General features: G+C 37.8%; 1 protein-coding gene and 1 long non-coding RNA gene across 4 annotated transcripts in view; one reads left to right on the plus strand and one right to left on the minus strand.

Annotated features, from left to right (window-relative positions):
* LOC309489831 overlaps positions 1-23786 on the minus strand; it is a 252961-nt gene extending 229175 nt beyond the window's left edge. Inside the window, exon 1 of the long non-coding RNA XR_014202530.1 lies at positions 23542-23786. This is a non-coding gene — a long non-coding RNA (uncharacterized lncRNA). The remainder of the gene's footprint in view (positions 1-23541) is intronic.
* ttc28 (tetratricopeptide repeat domain 28) overlaps positions 1-24679 on the plus strand; it is a 327199-nt gene that overhangs the window by 293620 nt on the left and 8900 nt on the right. For all 3 annotated transcript variants that reach the window (XM_082158597.1, XM_082158598.1, XM_082158599.1), the window contains 8 exons: positions 3533-3662; positions 4894-5112; positions 8078-8222; positions 14349-14489; positions 20088-20232; positions 21231-21410; positions 22841-23352; positions 24297-24544. In XM_082158597.1, coding sequence (XP_082014723.1) covers positions 3533-3662; positions 4894-5112; positions 8078-8222; positions 14349-14489; positions 20088-20232; positions 21231-21410; positions 22841-23352; positions 24297-24544 — 1720 coding nt within the window. The remainder of the gene's footprint in view (positions 1-3532; positions 3663-4893; positions 5113-8077; positions 8223-14348; positions 14490-20087; positions 20233-21230; positions 21411-22840; positions 23353-24296; positions 24545-24679) is intronic.

Below are 24679 nucleotides of genomic sequence, written 5' to 3' on the forward strand. Positions count from 1 at the left end.
AGAGACAGGAACTAAACAGAGCGTTACTGACAGATTGGGAAGAGAGGAGTCGCAACAATGGAGAATATGAGGAAAATAATCAACATTCAAGCAGGAAAACCTGTTCTAGTAGAGACCAAAAACATATAGGCATATAGGTCCCCTTTAAAAAGCGACACACGACCCATGAATGAACTAGAGGTATCTCTGCATATTAAACTAGGCAATGAGAAAGTATTTTAGCCTCCAAAATATGACAGAAGGTGCACATGCTCTTGTAATGTGTCGACCGAGCGTTTGTGTCTGCGTTTGCAGAGTGTTTCAGGCCGTGGAGTGGAGAAAATGAAAAGAAACCCGAGTCAGCTGATAGTACAGCGTGTGTGAGTGTAGTAATAGTAGCTTTTCATGGCCTTCCTCCCTGGTGACTCAGTTTGGTGTGTGTGTGTGTGTGTGTGTGATGTATAGACAGTTCTGGAGCGCTGCAGATTGCAGATGGTAGTGTGTGTGTGTGTGTGTGTGTGCTGATGCATTCCGCTCTTAATTGATTGCAGGCTGGCTGTGCTGTATGCTGATGAAGGGCTCTCTACAGCCGAACCCCTGAGAAACGCTGCATTCCACGCCACAAACACACACATATATCTTGAAAACACATAAATACTCAAACATGCAGCATCAGCCAGCACTGGGGGGGCGCTGAAGTACGAGATACTGCTCGTGTGGAGGAGGACGGCTTGACCAGACAAATACACTGTAAACAATGATGTTTCCAAGTTCTAAATGAAACAAAAAATGATTGTATTTTACAAGAGAATGCTAGTTCAGTCTGTCTGCTTCAAAATGCCACGTTTAATTCAATGCGTTCCTGAAAATTTACTAGCAATCTTTGAGTGAAATGGTTTCAAAATAAATCCTACACCTTTTTCTTCAGTGTTTAGACACTGCAACGTTTTTATAAACGGTATTTTTGTGTAGTTTTGCTGTAAAAATATTTAAATATTCTGTAAACAAGACTTTGCTTGAGGAGCAAATTGCATTAGATTTTAAGACTTCTTTTTATTAACTTTTAAAGTTATTGCATTAATATTTCTCTTCCCAAGTGTTTTTCTTGTTTTAAACATAAACCTCACTAAGTTTAGTCCGATTTCTGCTAAAAATAAGAAAAAAATATTTTGCAAGTCGTGTACGCTGAATAACATTGAACATACAACATTGAATATGCAACTTTTATATATATATATATATATATATATATATATATATATATATATACAACAAAAATTTGGTAACACTTTAGTTTAGGGTCTAAGGCTCACTATTAAGTTGCTTATTATCATGCATATTACTAGGATATTGGCTGTTTATTAGTACTTATAAAGCACATATTAATGCCTTATTCTGCATGACCATATTCTACATCCCTTAACAACTACCTTACGAACTATTAATAAGCAGTAATTAGGAGTTTATTGAGGCAAAAGTCATAGTTAATAGTGAGAACTGAACCCTAAACTAAAGTGTGATCATTTATAAAATAGATTAACTGAGTTGAAGACGCAGGGACGAAAAGCAGCACTTTACTGCAAAAAAGAAGACACTGAAATGTTATCAGTGAATCAGTCGTTTACTATATCTTTTATTTCACCAGTGAATCGTTTATTGATTAGTGAATCTTTTATATCACCAGTGAATCGTTTATTGATAAGTGAATCTTTTATATCACCAGTGAATCGTTTATTGATTAGTGAATATTTTATATCACCAGTGAATCGTTTATTGATTAGTGAATCTTTTATATCACCAGTGAATCGTTTATTGATAAGTGAATCTTTTATTTCACCAGTGAATCGTTTATTGATTAGTGAATCTTTTATTTCACCAGTGAATCGTTTACTGATAAGTGAATCTTTTATATCACCAGTGAATCGTTTATTGATAAGTGAATCTTTTATATCACCAGTGAATCGTTTATTGATTAGTGAATCTTTTATTTCACCAGTGAATCGTTTATTGATAAGTGAATCTTTTATTTCACCAGTGAATCGTTTATTGATTAGTGAATCTTTTATTTCACCAGTGAATCGTTTATTGATTAGTGAATCTTTTATTTCACCAGTGAATCGTCTATTTAATCATTGCATCATTTATACAGTATGATCTGTGAATCATTTACTTGATCTGTGAATTGCTATTTACTGTACATGAACCATGCAAATGAATCAATTCACCAAAGCGAATCAGACATCCTAAAACTACTTATAGCTTTTAATGTTGTTTATGGCTATGTGGTGTTTTTAATTAAGACAAACCATGTGTAAATTCATAAGTCGACACCATTGCTGAGTATTTTCTCCTTAAAACTGCAGTGAACCAAAGACAGTCTCAAAAACACGCTTTGAAATCGCTGGTGTTTCTGACGTCACAAACTACCTTGTAACCAATCAGATCAACGTGCCGGCGGGCTTTAGCATATCATTAACAGTGAACTAGCAGGGCAGGCTCGAGAGAAGCTCGGGTAGATTTAGCAATATAGCGGGTGTATGATGTATATTACTATGATATGATTAACTAAATGCCTTTCTCCACTGACGTTATGAGTTGTTCAAATCGTTTCTGATGATTGTTAGAAGAAAGATGCGAACGGGAGCTGAGTTTGTGTAACATTAGCAACACATTATTAGCTGTTTGATAACTTAGTCAAGCAAAAGGCTAATCATATTAATTACCGTTATGTGTCTGACGTTGTGAAGAGCGATACCATTGTGCAGCGTTTACCTCAGTAAGTTGACCGAGTGAATCTGTGAGCTGGCGTGAGTGAGTGGAGGCGGGGCTAATTAGCATATTCATGGCTCCTCGATACTAAAGTTATTTAAAGGCATTAAGAAATTCGTCACACTACTGAAAAACTTAGTTAAGTTAGCACTGCTACTTTAGGTTTGTTCTCAACTCAGATGTCAGCTACACACTCGTTTTCTCCCTCACGCACACGAGCTGTCAGCGGTGGCAGCGTCACACACACACACACACACACACACACACACACACACACACACACACACACACACACACACACACACACACACACACACGTATGCTGACTCTGAATGAGAGCTTATCATTAGCCAGAAATACCACGTCAGTCATCCCACACACTAACTCGCCTCGAAACACTTTCCATCACCCAAACGAGAAGGAGCCGCTTGCAGTGCAAACACAACTGTGGCCGTTTCAGGACGTTCATTTCCACACGTGCCTAGATTGCTTTTATGTTGCTCAACGGCTCCATAAGGGCTTCATCTTGACTTGCTGTGATTTGATTAAAGGCAGCAAGAAAACAAGCACAGAAATGTGTGAAACTGATGTGTGTTTTAGGCGTGGAAGTCTGCTGCCCTCCGCTGGTCACATCTGAGCACTGCAGATACACACGCTGCTCTCATTAGCCGTCGTGTTTCTCTGTAGCGTGATAACACACGTTGCAGTGTTTCGTGATCGGTGTCAGAGCAGGTCAGTGCTTTATTATTAACACATGTGTGTGAATCTTGTTTTTGCCTCACAGCTGTACCGTGCGTCGGCTCTGTTCGAGACCATCCGTCATGAAGCCCAGCACAGCACCGACTACAAGCTCTCGCTGTTCGACCTGCAGACCTCCTCGTACCAGGCTCTCCAGAGGGTCCTTGTCAGCCTTGGTATAAATATTCTCCTCTTCTTCTTCCTTCCTGCTGATATCATGCGGTAACCATTCAGACCACAGAACAGTGTTTAAACACTTAATGATTCATTAAGTCACTATAAAGTCACTATTTGTTTAGCTAAAATGACCAGCTTATTGGCTACATTGCAAGAAAAGAGTTAATTAGTGTCTTTTGACTTGTTTACCAGTTCAGATATCTAAAAATTCTTGAAACATGAGACATTTATTTGTGTAGATTTGTGTAAAATTTGTGTAAAAATGTGAAAAATATATTATGCAGTGTTGCTTTTCAAGCAAATGCATCTTTGTTCAATGATTTATAGATGGTTAGAAGTCTTAAAAGTCTTTTATGCTCATCAAAAATGTTTCTTGTATTATATATTTCTGTGTAGACTGTGGTATTTTTCTTAGAGGATCCTTTGATTCAAAAGACACAGTTTTTATTTGTAATACAAATCTTTTGTAACATTATAAATGTCTTTACTTTCACTTGATAAACTTAATGCATCCTTGCTGAATATAACTATTTAAAAGAAATTGACCCCAAATTTTTAGACAGTCGTGAAAATATTGATTTTGAGTTTATTTTCCATACATTACAAGCATTACAAGATATAAAAAGCACAAAATTGCATCGTGAAAGACTACGAGAAAAAATTTGTAATGTAAAACAATAATTCGCTGACAAATGCTAAACTAGGACACTCTTCTCCCCTCCTTGAATACATAAAACATTAATCTATATATATATATATGTATATAGTGTTTGTAGAGTAAAGAAAATACTACTTTATTAACCATTGCATTGCAAGCAAGCAGAGATGTTCCAGACTGTGTGCGGCACTTCATTCACGATTGAGTTTCGAGGTTTGACTGACAGTTTGAGAGAGTTATGAGGTTTAGTCACAAGCTCTTTTAACACTTTTCATTGGTTTGCATTTTGCAAAACCCACAGACAGACTCAAAGGGTGATCAATAGTAATGATTAATGAATAAAAGTGAAAGATTTCCGCCTGACAGCGACGATGAAACGGTCAATGATCTCAGTAAATGAAGTAGGAAATACTTGATGTGATCATAGCTTTATGAAGACCAGCGTTGACCTTTGACCTCTGAAAAAAAAAAAAGTGTTTATAAGTGTATGTATTGTATCACCGCTGAGCAATGATGTTGTCGTATCCCGATGCAATGACAAATAAAGGCTAATTCTGTAATGTGTTACTCAGGGCATCATGACGAAGCTCTGGCCGTGGCGGAGCGCGGACGCACTCGGGCCTTCGCAGATCTGCTGGTGGAGAGACAGACGGGCCAGCAGGACTCGGACCCGTACACACCCGTGACGGTCGAGCACATTCTGGACACGGTGAACGGGCAGCGGGCCCTGGTGCTCTACTTCTCCCTGGCGGCGGGATACCTGTACAGCTGGCTCCTGGCCCCGGGGTCCGGTAAGACACTCCAGAGTCCCGTTCACTCATGAACTCCCAACACTAACGCTCTGCATAACTTTATACGGTCTGAAGGACATATCACTCATGGGGAAGCTTCAACAACACAAGCTGAATATATACGTCTGATGCATGTATAGTGTGTGTGAGAGAGAGAGAGTGTGTGTGTGTGAGAGAGAGATAGTGTGTGTGTGTGTGTGTGTGTGTGTGTGTGTGTGTGTGTGTGTGTGTGTGTGTGTGTGTGTGTGTGTGTGTGTGTGTGTGTGTGAGAGAGAGAGAGAGCATGCACGGTCTTTGTAACTGGAAAAAAACAACACTTTTTAATGCATAGCACAAACTGATGCGCTGCTTTAAATACAAAGTAAAGATGTGTGATTAGTTAGGCCTACTTCAGTTATCAGTCATGCAATAATGTAACACACGTTTTTTCCATGTGTGTGTGCGTACGTGTGTGTGTGTGTGTGTGTTTGGAGTATGGAGAGAAAGCAGGGAGAAGTCATGTGACTAGTCTTACTGCATGCAAAATATTAATACGCAATATGATAATATTTATGAGTGCTACGAAGAGCTGTGCGTGTGCAAGCGACGGGATTTCAGATGTACGAGCACCGCTGTCGTCAGAGTCACATGATCCTTCAGAAATCATTCTGATATGATGATTTTCTGCTCAAGAAACATTTCTGATTATTATCAATGTTGAAAACAGTCGTGCTGCTTCATATTTTTGTGGAAACCGTGATACTTTTTTTTTTGGGGGGGATTCTTCAAACAGAAAGTTTAAAAGAACAGCATTTATTTAAAATAGAAGTATTTTGTAACATTTTAAATGTCTTTACCCCAAACAAAAAAATATTGTGGAAACTGTTTTCAGCATTGATAATAATCAGTGATGTTTTTTGAGCATTAAATCATCATATTAGAATGATTTCTGAAGGATCATGTGACACTGAAGACTGGAGTAATGATGCTGAAAAATTTCTTTGATCACAGAAATAAATTATATTTTAAAGTATATTAAAATAGAAAACCATTATTTTAAATTGTAATAATATTTCACAATATAATTTTTTTTACTGTACTTTTAATTAAATAAACACAGCCTTGGTGAGCAGAAGAGGCTTCAAAAACATTTAAAAAAATAACTTCTGACAGGTGGTGTAAGGCGTGCATGTCTGGCAGTGATGTGTGATGTAGTGTGTGTTGAGCTCAGCCTGACTGAAGCGATGGAGTGATGTGATGTGGGTGGGGGGGGGTGATAGAGGTGTGAGACGGGCACAGCACACGCCTGAACCCTTCATCACAGACACGCTGAGACACTGTCTGTCTGTCTGAACACACACCAACACAACACACACTAACACATCAATAAGACACACACTTGGTTAATGCAGAACAAAAACAAACAAACAAAAATATGTCAATAAACTAAAGACTACTGATGTAAATAATAGCCTTTATGTACATATTTACATACATATACATACAGAGGTGTAAAGATTTCACTAATTAGTTCTCTAATTATCTCCTGGCTGAAATCAGGTGATTGGAACAAAAGACTGAGGAGGACTTTTACTTTCTGAAGTAAAACCTGGACTTTACACCTCCGTGTTCATACATATAAGTTTATTAATAGAGCAAGTTGGGAACACAGGACAAAAATTCATATTTTCATGAAGAAAGCACTCGAAAGAAAAGCATTAAAAAGCATTAAAAAGATACAGTTTTTAAACAATACTTAGATTAAAAGTTGATGTCTGCTATTTTAAGTCATTATTTACCCAGAAGGCACCTGTTACACACTCAAACACGCCGTACGTTTTGCTGAACCTCATCTTACATCAAATTAACAGTTGTTTGTCCTAATCTGGGTTTGCTTCACTTTCAAAAGTATAGCATCAAGTGTGACACACACACACACACACACACATGCTCAGATTCACGCTGTCGTACTCCTCACACCTTCTGTTCCCCACGGCTTCATTGTGCCGCCCGCTGTTTGGTGAAGCTGGGAAAAAGCTGAGAATTAATGCAAAGCGGCAGTACCACCTGCCTCCCTAATGCCACCCGTCACAACCACACACACGTAAAACACACTCACTAAATATAAATAAAACATATACATGTGTGTGTGTGTGTTAGTTTTAGTACACTAAAAATCCCTGGACACGCACTCACACACGTCTGCATCTCTCTGGACTTGAAGCTCATGTATTTCTTTATTCCAGCATTGACGTCTGTAGCAGAAACACACATCAAACCAGCGTACGTCTGAAAGCGGGAGTGCTTTTGCTCATTTACAAAATCCACCTAACTAGATTTCAGCCTGTCACAGGAGACCGCTGACCTTGCTCGTGACTCGTGTGTGGCTCTATACAGTATTCTAATTTCATTATTAGGCAAAACACGCACTTTATGTCTAAAACACTGGAGTTTGAGAGCGTTCGGTCCAGTCTGAATGATTGTATTATACATCTGACCTTTAAGTGTGATGGCGAGATCGGTATCACTTTACAATAAGGTTTATTAGTTAACAGTAATGTATTGACTAACATAAACTAATAATGAGCAACACATTTGTTACAGCATTTATTAATATTTGTTATTGTTAGTTAATAAAAAGACAACTGTTCATTGTGTGTTCATGCTAGTTCGCAGTGCATTAACTAATGTTAACTAATACAACCTTTGATTTCAATAACGTAATAGTAAATGTTGAAATTAATATTACCTCAGATTAATAAATGCTGAAGTATTGTTCATAAGGTAGTTAACTAATTAACCTTATTGTAAAGTGTTACCATGAAATCACTGTACTGAGTAACCTCTCATGATATATTGCTTTAATAAAACATCACCACCAGCAATATAATTAACATTGGTTAATAATAATAATCACCATAATCAAGTAATATAGTTATAAAGACGTTTGTCTGAATCGGCATGACGTTTGCTCTCCATCTGACAGGGATCCTGAAGTTTCACGAGGTGTATCTGGGTGAGGGCGCGTCGGAGGACTTCCAGGAGGCCGGCGGTGGCGTCATGCCCTCGTCTCTGGAGCAACACATCGCTAATGCCCGTGAAGCTCTGGGTGTGGACTCCTACTACAGCAGGTGAATGCATTAATCATCGTTAAAACATCAAACACCCACGCGATCTCATTCGTAAATGACAACGATGCAGCTGCGTCTTTTAAACCTTTGACTGAATCTCAGCCAACATTCGGATCTGTGTTCGCACGGCCGCTGATCATGTATAGGAATGAAACAGCTTCACAAACAGTCTTTTCAACCTCACAGTATCATTATTTCTGTGAGACAAATACTCAAAATATCACAGAAGTGAGATAAAAGTGTATAGTTCGGATATAAACACTGATTTATTTCGCTATCAAAATAGAGCAAATCGCCTTTTGAAAGTTACTTGGCGCTTCAAATAAGGATTGTATCAATTACATCGTTACACCAGTAGGTGGCGACAGGTGACTGTTAAAAAATGTGTTTTGTCATTGAATCATTCATTCATTCAAGAGATGCGTTAAAAAAACACTGATTCATCCAGTAATGAAACAAGTGAAGTATTTATAAGTGAGTCATTGAATCATTCATTCAACCACTTTTGATTCTCATTTTAATAATTCAGATTTATTAAACATTTAAAATTTCAAACCTCTAGTAAATTACAGGTTATTTTGTTTCGTTGTCTATTCAGAATGAAGGAAGAACCATGTTTCTCATGTAATCCAGAATCGTGCAGCTCTACTATGAACCTTATTTTTTTATATCAAGGAGATATAAAAGGAGATAATCTGGTGGCGTATGCATGACACATCAAACTTATTGCCCAGACTTGTCGCTAGTTACTCATAATTTAGATATTCACTAATATTAATGGTGTTTGCCTGTGCAAAACTCACCAGGGCATCGCTAGCAGGGTTTGAAATTAACTCATCGGCCAATTTGGCTACTAGATTTTTAAGGTAGCGGCCATTCAGAACTTCTACTAGCCCCCAAAAAAAATAAATAAAATAGAAATAAACCAGATTAACATTGTTACAGCTATATATTATATAAAATTTGGATTTCACACATTAATTTCTCATTCAAACAAGATCCTGTCATCCAGCCATCTCCTCCCTTCCTCTTTAATTCTCATCACCAAAAATGTGTTTTAGGTCGACAGATCCATACAGTACAAATAACATCAAAAAAAAAAGTTTTTACTCTTCGCTATTGCATCAATGCAAATGAACAAGCGTGCCATTATTTGTTTTGAGTGATGTGTGTGTTCAAGTAAGCCAGATATGAGCAGATTCTGCGCTATTCGCTGTATTTAATATATTATGATGACTCACGAGTTGAGTATTTGTGCTAAATCTGCGCAGATTTGTCTTACACGAGTAAATATAATCAGTAACACGCCGATTGGCCAGTGATTTGACAGCGTTACCCGCCATAGTTGATTTTCACCCGCATTTAACGGGTTGACGGGTGCTAATTTCAAACCCTGATTGCTAGGTTAGTCTAAGTGGGCATCGCTAGGGTTTTCTGGATGCTTGTTAGGACGTTCCTAGATGGTTTTTAGGGTGCACTGGATGTTAGGGTGTTGCTAGGTAAGATTTAAGAATGTTTTTCCCAATAAAAGAGCATGTCCGGTGCTCATGGCCCGCATCTGTGTGCATGTTAGTGTGAAAGACTGCAACCTCCTAAATATACCCTGATGGATGGATGTTTGGTCGATGGCGTCGAGCGCAGCAGGGATGAGTGTGTGCGTGTGTGTGTGTGTGTGTGTGTTAATGCCCTGCAGGAACATCTCAGCGATGCTGTCATACGCCACAGCGGGGCTGGAGGCCACACCGCACTGATCTCTGGGAGTTATTCACCTCTCACACGGAGGCTTGGAGAGGAGTCGCTGCTGCAGTGTTGAGTGTACTCTGACATTAATTAGGTGAAGACGCTTGGCAGGTTTGGAGGAGCAGAATGCAGAGAAGGATGGCAGAACGTCAAAAGCTCTTGGTGTGAATTAAGCGTCAGCCTGAAACAAAGGCCATTATTGTACGCGCGTGGAAAGCTGCGTGTCTCTGGTGCCCAGCGCATTAGTCACCAGAGGTGTGATGGCTTCTCCCAGCGAGCTCCGCGCTCATCCCTGCCCATTAAAAGATAATTTAGCGCTCGACTGAGGGGCTGCGAGCAATCTTTTCCACTTGGTTGGGTGCAATATGCCACCTTTGAAGACCCCATTCATTGTGCAGAGAGAAAGAGGCACGAACAGGATCTGTGATACCCGCGACCGGCTGCAATATGAGCGATTATGCTTCGTTTAGCGAGACCTCTTCCACCCTTTAGTTGAGACGGATCAGTGCGTTGCTCGTGAGATTCATCAGAATAATTCTGTGATTAATGCACAATTTCAGCTGGATTGGTAATGTGACTAGTGTTTGTCCATGCAAAACTCGGCGGCATGAAGGGTGTTTGCACGGATGTTGCTGTACAGTTGTATTTAATATGGTTAAGGGTTTGATCAATCATTAACACTCAGTATGAGCAGCAGTAATAGTGATAATTGACCAAGTAAGCGCCACTAATTAAGACATTTCACACTGCAGTGTTTAGTCTTTTCCCAGGTCCATTTCAGTTTGTTTGTGTGGTGGATGTGAAGCTGTGGTTTGAGTTATGGTTCATAAAGCAATTCGGCCTAATTTGAGGAAATAATCCGCTTTTGATGATGTATAATTTGCATATTATAGTCTAATGCATTCTTATTGCTGCTTGTCTCAGCAGAAATGGCTTCCAAACGCGTCCGCCGCAGACAGCGTGTTCAATTTTAGCTGGGAAACAGCTTCCACTGAGTTTTATTTGCCACAGACGAGAGAAGAAGAACTGTCAAGGCTGCACACAACCATGAATAAACACTAAAAAAGTAAAAAAGTACAAGAAAATACACTATAAGCATATGAGTTACACACTATAAAACACTGTTACTTTCATATAAGAATATTGTACATTTTGCAGTTGTATTTCACTTTGTCCTGAGATGATAAATAGTATATACAGTGTATAACTCCGGATCAGGTTCGCTCACTATTCATAGTTTTCAGTCACATGACTGGGCAAAACATAGACCTGCAGGACAGACCTTTCAATTTTCCATCTGTTTCAAGCCACTAATATTTAGATCACCTCTCAAAAGAAGAAAAACTAAAAAATATGTGAATAAAGTGTGAGTTTTGGGCACTTGTGATCACTAAAAATAGCGGGACATTCTAAAACGCTTAACGTGAAAAACACTTAAAGTGAAAAATGGCATAATAGGTCCCCTGTAAGACAAAGTCTTGATTTAGTTTTTGGACTCATTTGGACTCTATTTGGACTAGAATAGAGTTAATGCTTCAAAGTAAAAAAAAAAACACACCTTATTGTGTCATTGTTGCGGCTCCTCTCTTCCCAGTCTGTCAGTAACGCTCTGTTTAGTTCCTGTCTCTATGAAGCCCCTCCTTCTGAAAACCACAATGTGCTCTGATTGGTCGGCTGGATCAGTGTGTTGTGATTGGTCAAGAGCTTTAAGTGTGTTTGGGAATGTCCCGCCCCTTACCATAACCGCCAGTTTAACACACTACTAACTAACTCAACCAGGCCCCGCCCCTTTATTCTGCGTATTAATTATTTAAATGAGGAATATTGTGACGTGTGCGTTCACGGAAGAAACTCAAGACTACAATGGAGGCGTTTCAGGGAGTTCAGAAACACTGACACTGATATAGAGAAGAACTCTCGCTGGAGGGACTTTGTGCTTTTTAACTTTGCAGAGCTTTTTTATGTTCAAACAGCAACATTACACACTAAAGACAGAGGAACATGTGAAAAAAGCACAATAGGACCCTTTTAACGTCCAGTGATATTAACAGATCAAATTGAATATACACCTTATTGATGATGCAAATATATAAAGCCGAGCTGATGAGCCCAGAATATGAACACAACACGCTAAAAGGTTAAGCGTTGTTTTCTTTATAATGGCTTTCATTGGTGAAACTCTTAATGAGAAATTGCACATTGGGTTAATTTGCCAGCCTGTAGATATGCATCATCAATAAGGTGTATATTGAATTTGGTCTTTTAATATCCCAGGCTAACTACTAGTTAGAAACCTGGTGAAAATAACTGGCGGGCAGCAGAGGACAGCCTTGTCTTGCCCTCCAGGTGAGCGTTCCCGTTCCTGTAAGGGTGTTAGGAAGCTTTTCCTTTCAGAGCATCCTCGCGTATCTCTGCCTGACACATGTGGCCCACGGCGCTGTCTTCACATCCCAGCCATCATCATTTCCAATGCACGCTTCCCACATCCACTAGAGCTCGGCACGCGGACGGGTCGCAGACGCAGCCGCTCGCCCCACGACTGGGTCACTGTAAGCACAAGAGCAGATCTCATTTTCCGGCTCTAGTTGGCACCAAAACAAGATTATTCCCATCCTAGAGGAGTGTATCCTGACAAAGAATTAAATTAACATTTCAACAGGATTTGGGACGGCTTGCGTCTCGAGAGGGAGTGCGAACATGTTTGCGGAGATTAAGGACACAAAATGACAGGAACGTTTGGTGCATCGGAATAGTTTGGAAATCCAGGGGACACGATTACCAGACGTTCCCTTTCATTCTCAGAGCGAAGTGCTCAAGTAAACACGTGCTAATGAGCTATTCAGGGCATTCAAATGTCTTCATATCGACACGTTTTAATGCCGTCTGATAGTGCGTCCAAAATAATCAGCAGAGCATCTGCGTCGTTCATTAGGTACGAATGAAGCACGTTTAGTGTGTAATTGAGGTGAGGTGGATAAAACCTTATTAACCCAATAGAGGTATCCAAGTGTGTCGTCTCAGATGAGTCGGATTACTGAAGAGATCTGTTTTTTCATTAAAGCTAATCAGAGAAATTTGCTCACGCGTTCCTCAGACGCAGAGTAATCATCAGTGATTGTGGCTGCCGTTGTGCTCGAGTTGTTTGGTCGTTTATGACATTGTTTCTGTTATTTTGTGTTGCATCTCAATGGATGTCGGGAATGAAAAGTCAACAAACACGTGCGTGTCTTGATAGGAAACGAGTGTGTTTGATAATCGGGGAGCGTTTCATCACTCAGATGTTGCGCTTTTGTAGCTGAGGAACTTAATTGAGTTAACAGTTATGTTTCAGAGAAATTGAGTCTTGATTCATATGATCTCAAACATGCATATGCTCATATATTGTTTGAGTAATATTTGAATCAGTTGTAAAACTAAACTAAAGTGTTTCATGGTGAAAGGAGAGTAAGAAAGAACATGCAGACAGAATTTGAACATGAATTAATTTCTTAAGACTGGCATCTCCGCCTCTGAAATCTGATTGGTTGAACCATATTTCTATCCATTGAGAGTCCACTTTTTCAGCAGCCTTGGTTCCGGGATTTTCCACATAAATTTTTCCATAGGATTTTTTTTTTGAAGTCTTTGTTAAAGAGTAATAAACCATGAACCAAACGAATCAGCTACGAGGTGAATCACAACCTTACAAACCTTGATTTGAAGCATGACAGTATAAAACAGTTTGTACGTTTATTGCAAAATATGCATATATATGCAAATGATCAAGTAGTTTGAGAGCATACACTGTAAAAAAATATTATGATCAATAAGTTGACCTTTGTTTTTACATTGCTTTAACTAAAAAAATTGGGTTTTTTATTTAATTGCTTAATTTATTTCAGTAAGTCAGTTTAATGTAACTTAAGTTGAAATGACTTAAACATCCAAGTTTATTGTTCTTAAAAATTTAAGGCAGCAAGGTTTTTTTTTTTTTTTTTACAGTGTAACTGACTAGTTTGGTGCGATTTTTCTGCAGAATTATGGGTAATGTAATTTTTCACCAGGTATTCCACTGTTTAACACGAGTTAAAAAAAAAAAGCATACACCATCGATTAAGAACCTAGCGTACCTTAGGTCTGTTTTGAAAATTTAAAGGAAATGAATGGGATTTTTACTTTTGGAACTCTATTGTAACGTTGATGACCTGTCAATTCCATGATTGGCCAATCAGAATCAAGTATTCCATTGTTGTTGAATAAAGAACTATACTTGCCAGAAGTAATGTTTATTGTTCTGATTGTTAGTTTTACTATTCAATTATTTATTGCTCTTTTTTAAGCCAAGTTCCTTTGCAGTGATTGTACCATGTTTTGTGTGTAAATGACGTTGTGTTGTGTGTGTTTCAGAGCGTGTTCCAGCAGCGAGACTGAGAGCGAAGCTGGAGACCTTCTGGACCAGCAGTTTGAAGAACTCAATAATAAACTCAACTCAGTGACCGACCCGACCGGCTTCCTGAGGATGGTCTCCAGAAACAACCTCTTCAACAGGTCAGACACACGACAATCCTCACATGAAGTGGCTCAGAAAACCTTTGAACGCTTTCAAGAGCTTTCTGAGAGGATTTCAAGATGTTCTTTTTAGTATAATGAAAGTGAAGGAGGTCAAAATGACAAATAAACACCATTAAAGTTTCATGAAACTGGTTCAAATTGCATGATAGAAGTTATCTGAAGTTAAATGACAGATTTTTCTTTAAGCAAGAGACCCAAATTTAACTTTTTGAGTCGTGATCAAACGATTCATTGAAAAAATCCAAGTCAAAAGAACGATTCTAGTGAATCAGGTATTAATGATTTGGATCTCTTTGATGAATCGTTTGATCCAGGTCACATGATCACAGTGTTCATTGGTCTGGTTACTGGAAGTAAAGATTATCAGTGAATGACAAGTTAAATTTTGGTCAGATTGCTTTAGAAGAGTTGATCTGGAGCATGTGAGTTGTATGGTGTTATTGTTTTTGTTTCTGAGAGTATTTTTCAAGACCTAAATGAAGGTAAATTGTGCAGAGATGAGTCAGTAAAACATCTTAAAGGGGTCATGAACTGCATTATTTTATTGTTTTATAATGTTTCCTGGGGTGCGCTTATAATGTTAGTATGATTTTTACATCAAAAATGGTCATAATTGACAAATAAAAGGCATTTTTCCTACCCTGATTTTAGCCTCTGATTTGAACGCTCTGTTTGAAGGGGCGTGTCTGCTGTGAGACTTCAGTGTAAACATCCACTGCTGTGATTGGCTGACATCTTTGCATATGAAATAGCTAAGTATGACATGTGGAACTCTCTCGAAAGCACGTTTTTACTATTACGGCTCTCGTATAAGTGTTGATTATAGCATTATATTTAGATTGTGGCATGAAAGGTTGCAGTGATGATCAGAACAGACATGTTGGTCGCATGAATGCAGTGATCTCATCATTGCAACTTGATTTCTGCACAATTACGAATGCTTTCATCATAACAGTGCAAACACAATGTAAATAAGAGATTCGTTGATTATAACGGGAGTTTTGGCGAGAGTCGCTGATAAACTCGCCCTGTTTGATTGACAGCTCCAGCGATTGTAAAGGGAGCATTCTTTGATCGCTTAATATATATAATTTAATCACAGTTTAAATAACAGATTATTTTTCATCCTGACCGTTTCATCACTGGTTTGATTTACTGCCTCATAGACAAAGAACATCTGACTGTACATGAATCATTACATAAATCACTGGTCACAGATCAGGCATTATAATTAACACGGTCATGTTGTGGCATTACTGTCGAGTCCATATTGTAAGAGTCTGTTTGGAAAGCCTGCGCCGAAATTGCAACTGATTTACCAAAGAATCCACAGTGAAATGTACCGAATACAAATACATAATGCTCAACTGAGACATTCACATTGTTGAAAATAAACAACCACATTCCTAGCATTAGGATCCTTTGGAAGGTAATCTTATTTTTACTTCTCTCCTCGTCATCTCACTAACACGCCAGTGGGCGGGGCCTAAGAAGCAATGATGAAGTAGGTGTTGTTGTTCTTCACCTGTCTGTCATAGATGGCCACGTTCTAGGACGAGTCGTTTGCTGGGCTTGGTTACAGTAAAACAAGGTTTTCAGTTTTGAAACTTAAAGGATATTCTTATAGTATGATGACCTCTTCAATGTCAATGTTGATTTCTCAGTTCATGACCCCTTAAATGTCTTTAAAAATCAATTGATATACTTAAAGGTATAGCGGAGGATCTTTCCAAATTTTAGATAAGACCCGCCCTCTCCACTTTTTGAAAAGTTTGATTGATTCACCAGAATGATTGACAATTAGGAGGACCAATAGTTTAGACTACCCACCAGGAAGTAAAACATCCTCCGCTATACCTTTAATATATTCTGGAATCGAATACTCGAGGTATTTACTTGCTGTGATTTTTGAGTGTTTACTTGTTTTTAATAATGCTTGGCATTTATATTAGTTAGGCTAGTTGTTTTTGCTAAACCACAGGCTAAAGTTACTTGTGTTCGTGTTCTTTAGCATGTTGATTTTTTTGTTCATGTTATTCAGATACAATGAAAAGTTTTGCAATAAGACTGATATCTAAGGTTTTTTTTTTTTTTTTTTTTTTTTTTTTTTTTTTTTTACATTATTGGAAACGAAATTAGGAATCGATAAGAATCGGAATTGTTCAAATTCAAATGATACCCAACCCTACTTGTGTACCATCATAAGACTTTGTTTTAATGATTTGTACTTTATTGATTTTCTCATTTGCAAACAAGAAATGATATAAACAATCATGTACTTGTCATATACATAAAGCAACACAGTTAACCAATAAATGGTAACAATATAAATAATAAGTAAATAAATAAATAGAACACCATCATAAGACTTTTAAAACTTGTCATCTAATTATTTAGATAGGTTTCCTGTTCTAAATTTGGCATATGTTTATATTTAACCAAAATAACCATTTGATGTTAATCTATAGGAGGAGAAACCACTCAAATAGTATTGAAAAAAGCCCAATCAAACACCAAATCATTAAGCAATTAGTAAACATTTCTGCTCATAATGGATCTAAACTCTGCTGGAGGAGAAGAACGACTCTGACGGGTGATAATTAAGGAGCCAGTACGAATGATAGTTCAGCATTCAGTCGAGTCCTGATTCATTACCAGAGAACGAAAGCTGGTTATTAGCAGTGAAAGAGGGGGAGGAGGACGACAGCGATGACAGGACCAGCGAGGGCAGGAGGAGAGGTTGTTAAAGACGGGGTCAGAGCGGTCATCGTTAGAGCGGCGCTTCTCTCTCCATCTCTTTATGTTCATTAAAACAAAGAGCACGATTCACTCCTCATCTGCCCTAATGAGCCTGAGCCTCTGTGTTAAACAAGCAAATGTTCACTCACTCTCACACTCAAACTCTCTTAGCTCTAAAGCAAGGAGAATTTTTGAGGAGTATCCGGAACTTTTCTGTGTAGTGAAAGTGATTGTGAATGAGGGCCAGGGGCTGTCGAACTCCAAAATGACAAATAAACATCATTAAACTGGTTGTAATGGCTATTCTTAAGATAGATTTGCATGAGGAACAGACCTGAATGTAAGCGTTTATTCACTGAAAATAGTTTAAATACTAAAAAAAAGATCCAACTCAAAAGAATAATTAATTAATGAGTCTTTCTTTTGAATCATCTGATCCTGGACAAAGAATCAGTGAGTGATTTGTTCACTAATCTGGTATTGATTGTTGGTAGATAGTATAGATAAAATATAGATGATCAGTGATTAACCAGTTACATTTTAGTCTGATTTCTTGATTAGAGATGGAAATATAGTGCATTTATATACCGTTATAGTGTTTATTAATATTAGCTTTTAATTTTATAATTTCATTTTGATTTTTGGTTTAAGTTTTAGTAATTTTGTTATTTTTATATTCAGCTTTAATTTTATTTCAGTCAGTTTACTTCAAGTTTTTCTTTGAATGTTTATTTTATTTAAGCTTTTTTTTAAACAGTTTTTAATATAATTTTAGTACTTCATATTAAACATAAAAACAATATTTTTTTTAAAAACAACATAAACTTAATGAAATAAAGTTAAAGTACTAAAATTACCAAAACTATATAAAAAAAATTCTTTAAATGAAATAAAGATTAAATAAAATAAAATAAATATTCAATTAAAAACCTGAACTGAAGGGGAAAAAAATGGAGAAAAATGAAATATTTTTATTTTTATATTATATTTTTATGGTGTATTTGTGTTCTTTTTTTTTCTTTTGTTCCACTGAAGAAAGTAAGTCACACAGGATGAGTAAATAACAGCAGAATTGATTTCGCGTGCGTGCGTGCGTGCGTGCGTGCGTGCGTGCGTGCGTGCGTGCGTGCGTGCGTGCGCGCGCGCGCCGGAAGGTTTGTTATCTCTTTGAAGGCATGTAATGATAGACCTCCGTGACAGAAAGTGGGAAGGAAGTTACCATAGTGATGGCGAGTAGACCTGGAGTGTGTGCCGTCGTTACACACACACTGATTCTTTAATAACGAGCTGTTTTGATGTCATCCGTAAGGTGATGTGTGGCTTCTGTCTTTAGACCCAGAGGGACGTGTTACTGTAGATTAAAGCTATGAAGCACTCGAGGCTGTGTGTGTGTGTGTGTGTGTGTGTGTGTGTGTGTGTGTTACAGGGATTACACCTGCGGATTCATAAAGCTGAATGTGGTCAAATCAGAAATATAGCACCTATAGCTGATAAAAGACAATAATGATCAATAAATTATTACATTTAATAAAAATAAGAATGACAATTCCTCTGCCAAGAATATATTATTATTATTAGTAGTAGTATACAGTATAACGCTATTATATAATATGTTTTTTAATTTTAAGAAATTTTTCTAATAATTATTATTGTTATATTTGCCATTAGTATACGATATAATATTATTGATTATTCTTAATTATTTTAATTATTGTTTATTGCTGTTATTAATATTCAATTATCATATTTAATAATTTGATATCATATTTTATAAAATAATGTGTCATTAGCATACATTATAACTATTAATTGTTGTAGTTATTTTAATTATTATTATTTGTCATTAGTATACAATTTAACATTAAGTATTCTTAATTATTATCATTATTGTTTTATTATTATTATTTGTTTATAATAATTATTATTATTATTTGTTTATAATAATAATCATTATTATTATTTGTCGTTAGTGTATATAGTATAACACTATTATTATTTGTACTATTATGTATATAACACTTAATTATTCTTAATTGTTCTGATAATAATAATAATATTTACATAGTAATATAATATTAGTAATAGTATTAGTAATGTATAGTAATATACAATATAACATTATTGATCATTCTCAATTATTCTAATTATTTAAAATTTTTATGTATAACACTGTTAGTTGTTGTTGTTATTATTAATATTATTATAATAAATATAATTTTTTGTCATTATTGTCAATATAATTCTATTAATTATTCTTAATTATTCTAATAATTATTATTATTATACCTGTCATAAGTATACAATAAAATATTATTAAATATTTGAATTATTATTATTTGCCATTAGTATACAGAATAACACTTTTAATTATTCTTAAGTGTTTTAATAATTTGTATTATTTGTCATTAGGATACAATATAACATTATTATTATTGTTATTATTATTATCTGTACAGCTGTAATTCTATCTTTCTTCTAAGAGGTTCACGGTGATGTTTACAAGAAAACTGCTGTTTTTATTTAATTGTATTTTAGTTCAGTCTTGACCCATGATGCCCTGCTCTCAGGAACATGACCGTACACACATGAGCTGTATTTTAGGTGCACAGTGCCATCTAGTGTGCAGTATGCTAATTACCAGTATTTCCAGTTTGATGGCTGAACTGGAAGCAATTTCAACCATTATATTTAACATCACATTCTTGACTCATTATTCCATCAGACTCTTTTTTTTTTTTTTTTTTACACAAAACTGAATTAAAACTGCGAAATGAAGTCTGAGTTGTAACTAGACAGTTTGAAAGGTGACGAGTGTGTTTTGTCGTGTGTTTTCAGGAGTTGTCAGAGTATGACGAGTCTCTTCAGTAACACCGTGTCTCCGGTGAAGGAAGGCTCGTCGTCTCTTCCCCGGCGCGCCAGTGCGCTCAGCAAACCCCCGTTACGAGCCCTCTACGACCTGCTCATCGCCCCGATGGAGGGGGTAAGACTGCCTCACTTCTCCAATCTACAACAAATAACAAGTTATTAGTAGTAATTAATGTTAGGAAAGGTTCCTTTTAAAAGCAATGCGTTACAATATCCCATTTCTTCTTAAAGTCCTTCTGTAGTCAATCATTTTATTCCCTTAAAACTCATCTTTGATCACCAAAATGACATATTTAAACGTTTTTTCCTTAAATATCTTGAATGTAACTCGACACCCGTGCCTCATTTAGTATTCGCGGTTCTATGAATATGCAAATGAGCCCCGCCTCCACTCACTCACTCACGTCAGAAACACCAGCGATTTCAAAGCGTGTTTTTGAGACTGTCTTTGGTTCACTGCAGTTTTAAGGAGGAAATACTCAGCAATGCTGTCGACTTATGAATTTACACATGGTTTGTCTTAAAGCATATTAAAAACACCACATAGACACATAAACAACATTAAACGCTTGATTTTCACCACAGAATGACTTTAAAAAAGTAGCTAATCACGTTCCTTTCGTGTAAATGAATGCGTTATGTTACTCTCCCAGGCCTTGCGGATGTTTTTAATCTGAAGTTCTCTTTTGCGAGTGTTTAATGCATCAACATAGCATATTTAACACACAGATTTAGAATATTATTATATTCTGAGCACTTTGAATATTTCCTGACTCCTATAACGATGAATGCCAAACAAAAGATCTCTAACATTATGGGTTATATTACCTACTGTACAACTCTTTTTATTGACTTTTTGTACAGTAATCTGATTATGTAATGCTTGTTACTTGTAATGCGTTACCCCCTGGTAATAATAATCACAATTAATAAGTTCTCCACCAAGGGATATAGTTCATTAACTGTTTTAATGAATCGTTGCAACTTGATGCATTGATTAAATGTTTAAATTAATGCCTGGTGGTTATTTTAATTAGAATGTGGCTCATCCAATCAGATTTTGGAGCCATGAATGATAGTTTGCTGATTTCTGGTGGTTGTTCTCCCCGGCAGGGTCTGATGCACTCCAGCGGTCCCGTCGGCAGACACCGGCAGCTGGTCCTGGTTCTGGAGGGCGAGCTGTACCTCATCCCGTTCGCTCTTCTGAAGGGAAGCTCGTCTAACGAGTATCTGTACGAGCGCTTCAGTCTCATCGCTGTGCCGTCCATCGGCAGTCTGGGGACCACAGCTAAAGTTAGCACACTTCTGACACACACACACACACACACACCTGTGTTATTTCACTAGAGCTCATATACAGCTGTTTTTTAATATTTTCAATTAGCTTTTATTTTTATATTTTCATCTTTCATTTATATTTCAGTCAGTACTTTTGTTATGTGCTTTTGAAATTTTTGTTTATTTTTTTTGTTTAGATAAATAGATAGATAGATAGATAGATAGATAGATAGATAGATAGACAGACAGACAGACAGACAGATAGATAGATAGATAGATAGATAGATAGATAGATAGATAGATAGATAGATAGATAGATAGATAGATTCGTTGTTTGATATGACGTAAGAGGGAATGTCAAAAACACCCTTTACCATGGTATAATCAATGTTGTTTACAGCTTCGAGTGGCTTCATGCTTTTATAAATCAGCAACAGCAACATGTCAAACATTAAAGCTGGCATGAAGCGGAAGTAGCGATTGTCATTTCTTCCCTATTGTGACGTATATCCGAGTTAAACGGCTTTTGGAACAAGAACAAATGTGGGCGGGGCTTGATTTTGTCTGTGGGGAAATGATTTGATGGTTGTGGTTTGCTGTAGAGAGCCTAAGTCCCTCCCCTTCCGGTGGACCACCATGGGACCTTATTTCGGAAAAATATTTTATGGTAGTCAATGGCGAGAGACAACAAATATTTTTATCTCGTTTGAATTGTGCCCTGAATTACACATATGATGTTTGTCAATTTAAAAGATACATTTTAAAGTCAAGAAAGTCGCAGTTTGATGTAAAACTGTTGAGGTATAAGACTGTGAAAATACGTAATTACAAAGACTACAAACCCAAAAGGCGCACATGTGACGTCATACCTTTTCTCTCAATGAATGAAGCTGACTTTACTGAAGCTAACGTCTGTCATTTTTTCTATAGTCTTACGTTATAATCGTAACGTTACGCCGTCATGCCTGAGTGTTTTGTACCAGACTGCACACATACGGACATAGTGCGAGACGAGAGATGGAGTTCATTGAGCGATTTTCACATAAAACTAAATGTTACTCTTCTGTTTTATGACAAACTGCGACTTTCTTGACTTTCATAATTATCTTTTAAATTGACAAACATCATATGTGTAATTCAGGGCACAGTTCAGACGGAATAAAAAGATAAGTTGTCTCTCGCCATTGACTACCATACATATTTTTTCCGAAATAAGGTCCCATAAGCCGGAAGCGGAGGGGCGGGACTTAGGCTCTCTATTGGTGGATCTCATGTGAGTGACAGGTTGCCCTGCCCTCATCATCAGAGAAGGGGAAGATATTTTGATGAAAGAATTTCAACAAATAATGATGTGCACAGATAAATCATTAATATTAAATACAATAAAAACATTTTTGACTTTAAATCCAGGCTGTTTTTGATCAGTAAGTCCTCATGTTCCTCAGGTTCACCCTCGGCGGACGGGTCCTGTCCTGTGTAATGGAGGAAGCTCGATGGCTGCGGTGGTGGGGAACCCTCGCCTGCCCCCGTCAGTGATGGACCGCTGGCTGTGGGGTCCGATGCCCAGCGCCGAGGAGGAGGCGCACATGGTGGCCGATCAGCTGGGCTGCCAACCGCTGGCCGGTCCCACCGCCACCAAAGAGCGGGTCATGAGCGCTCTCACCCAGGCCGAGTGCGCACACTTCGCCACACACATCTCCTGGAAGCTGGCGGCCCTGGTCCTCACGCCCTGCCAGGACTCAAACTCTGGACCGTCAGCATCGGGGGCTTCTGGAGGAGGAGCAGGAGCCGGAGAGAGCGCAGTGAAGTCCAACTACACCATCCCGGAGAGTCTGCGTGTGCCAGACGACGCCAGCGATGCCGAAAGCATCTGTGACAGCCCTCCACTGCAGGAGTTCCTGCTCACCGCCGCCGACATCCTCGATCTCAGGCTGCCCACTAAACTAGTGGTGCTCGGGTCAGTAGAGGCTCATACACTGCTGAGACACGTCATTTGGCTTTCAATGGGGTTCTGTCTAGGGATGCACGATATATCGGTAACGGCCCGATAGATTAAAGACGATAAATAATGTATTATTTCCTTCAGCTGAGACACTTCAGATGCAACATGATGGTTTTGAATTGCTTGAAATATGATTTGAATCACTTAAAAAAAAGGAAAATACAGTTCAGTGCAACATGTGCAGCGCAAGTCTGTCATATCGGCTACATAAAAATATAATGAGAACATCATAATTGTGTGTTTGGGACATGGCTTTTAATGATGAGACTTTTGTTTTTGTAATCAGGCTCTCAAAAATTATATAAAAATTTGGATTTAGATTTATCTGCCAATATATCGGTTATCGGCTTTCAAATATGAAGAATTATCGGTTATCGGTATCGGCCAAAATTTCAACATATTGGTGCATCCCTAGTTATATATGTGTATGTTTGTGTGTGTGTGTGTGTGTGTGAATATACTATACAGTATATATATATATATATATATATGTAACATATATAGTTTATGGATAGAGTTTATGGATAGAACTAGGGATGCACCAATATGAAACTTTTAGCCGATTCATTGAATCATAATATATATTGTTACCCAAATATAAAATATACTATACAGTATATATATATAATATATAGTTTATGGATAGAACTAGATATGAAAATTTTTGAACGATTCATTGAATCATAATATATATTGTTACGCACATATAAAAACACTCACACTGTTGTATAATCTTTTATTCGTACGGCCCTCTCTCATCTACATCAGCATTTTCACACATAACTGCTGTTTAACAGGCTGTGCTTCGCCTGCCGCCACATCACAGCAGCTTCACTGTGTATTTAAGATAACAGCAGTGAGTTACTCCTTCATGATGCGTGTTCATTGCTCTCGCGCAGCTCGTACCAGGAGTCGGACAGTAAAGTGACGGCGGACGGGGTGGTGGGACTGACTCGAGCGTTCCTGGCTGCTGGAGCTCAGTGTGTGCTGGTGTCTCTGTGGCCGGTTCCCATCGCAGCCTCCAAGATGTTCATCCACTCGTTCTACAGCGCTCTTCTCAACGGCACCAAAGCCAGCGCGGCCCTCGCAGACGCCATGAAGACCGTCCAGAGCAGCAAACAGTTCTCACACCCCTCCAACTGGGCCGGTACGTTCCCAGTGCCAAGTTATTAAGGTTTCTTTGCCTCAATGTCTGCCCACACTTGAGTAAACGCTTCACTCTACTTCACAGGGTAACTCGAAACACCTGATTCTTCATCACTGAAGCAATTTATGGAAAATC

The sequence above is a fragment of the Leuciscus leuciscus genome, assembly GCF_965113295.1.
Source record: "Leuciscus leuciscus genome assembly, chromosome: 24".
Taxonomy (NCBI): Eukaryota; Metazoa; Chordata; class Actinopteri; order Cypriniformes; family Leuciscidae; genus Leuciscus; species Leuciscus leuciscus.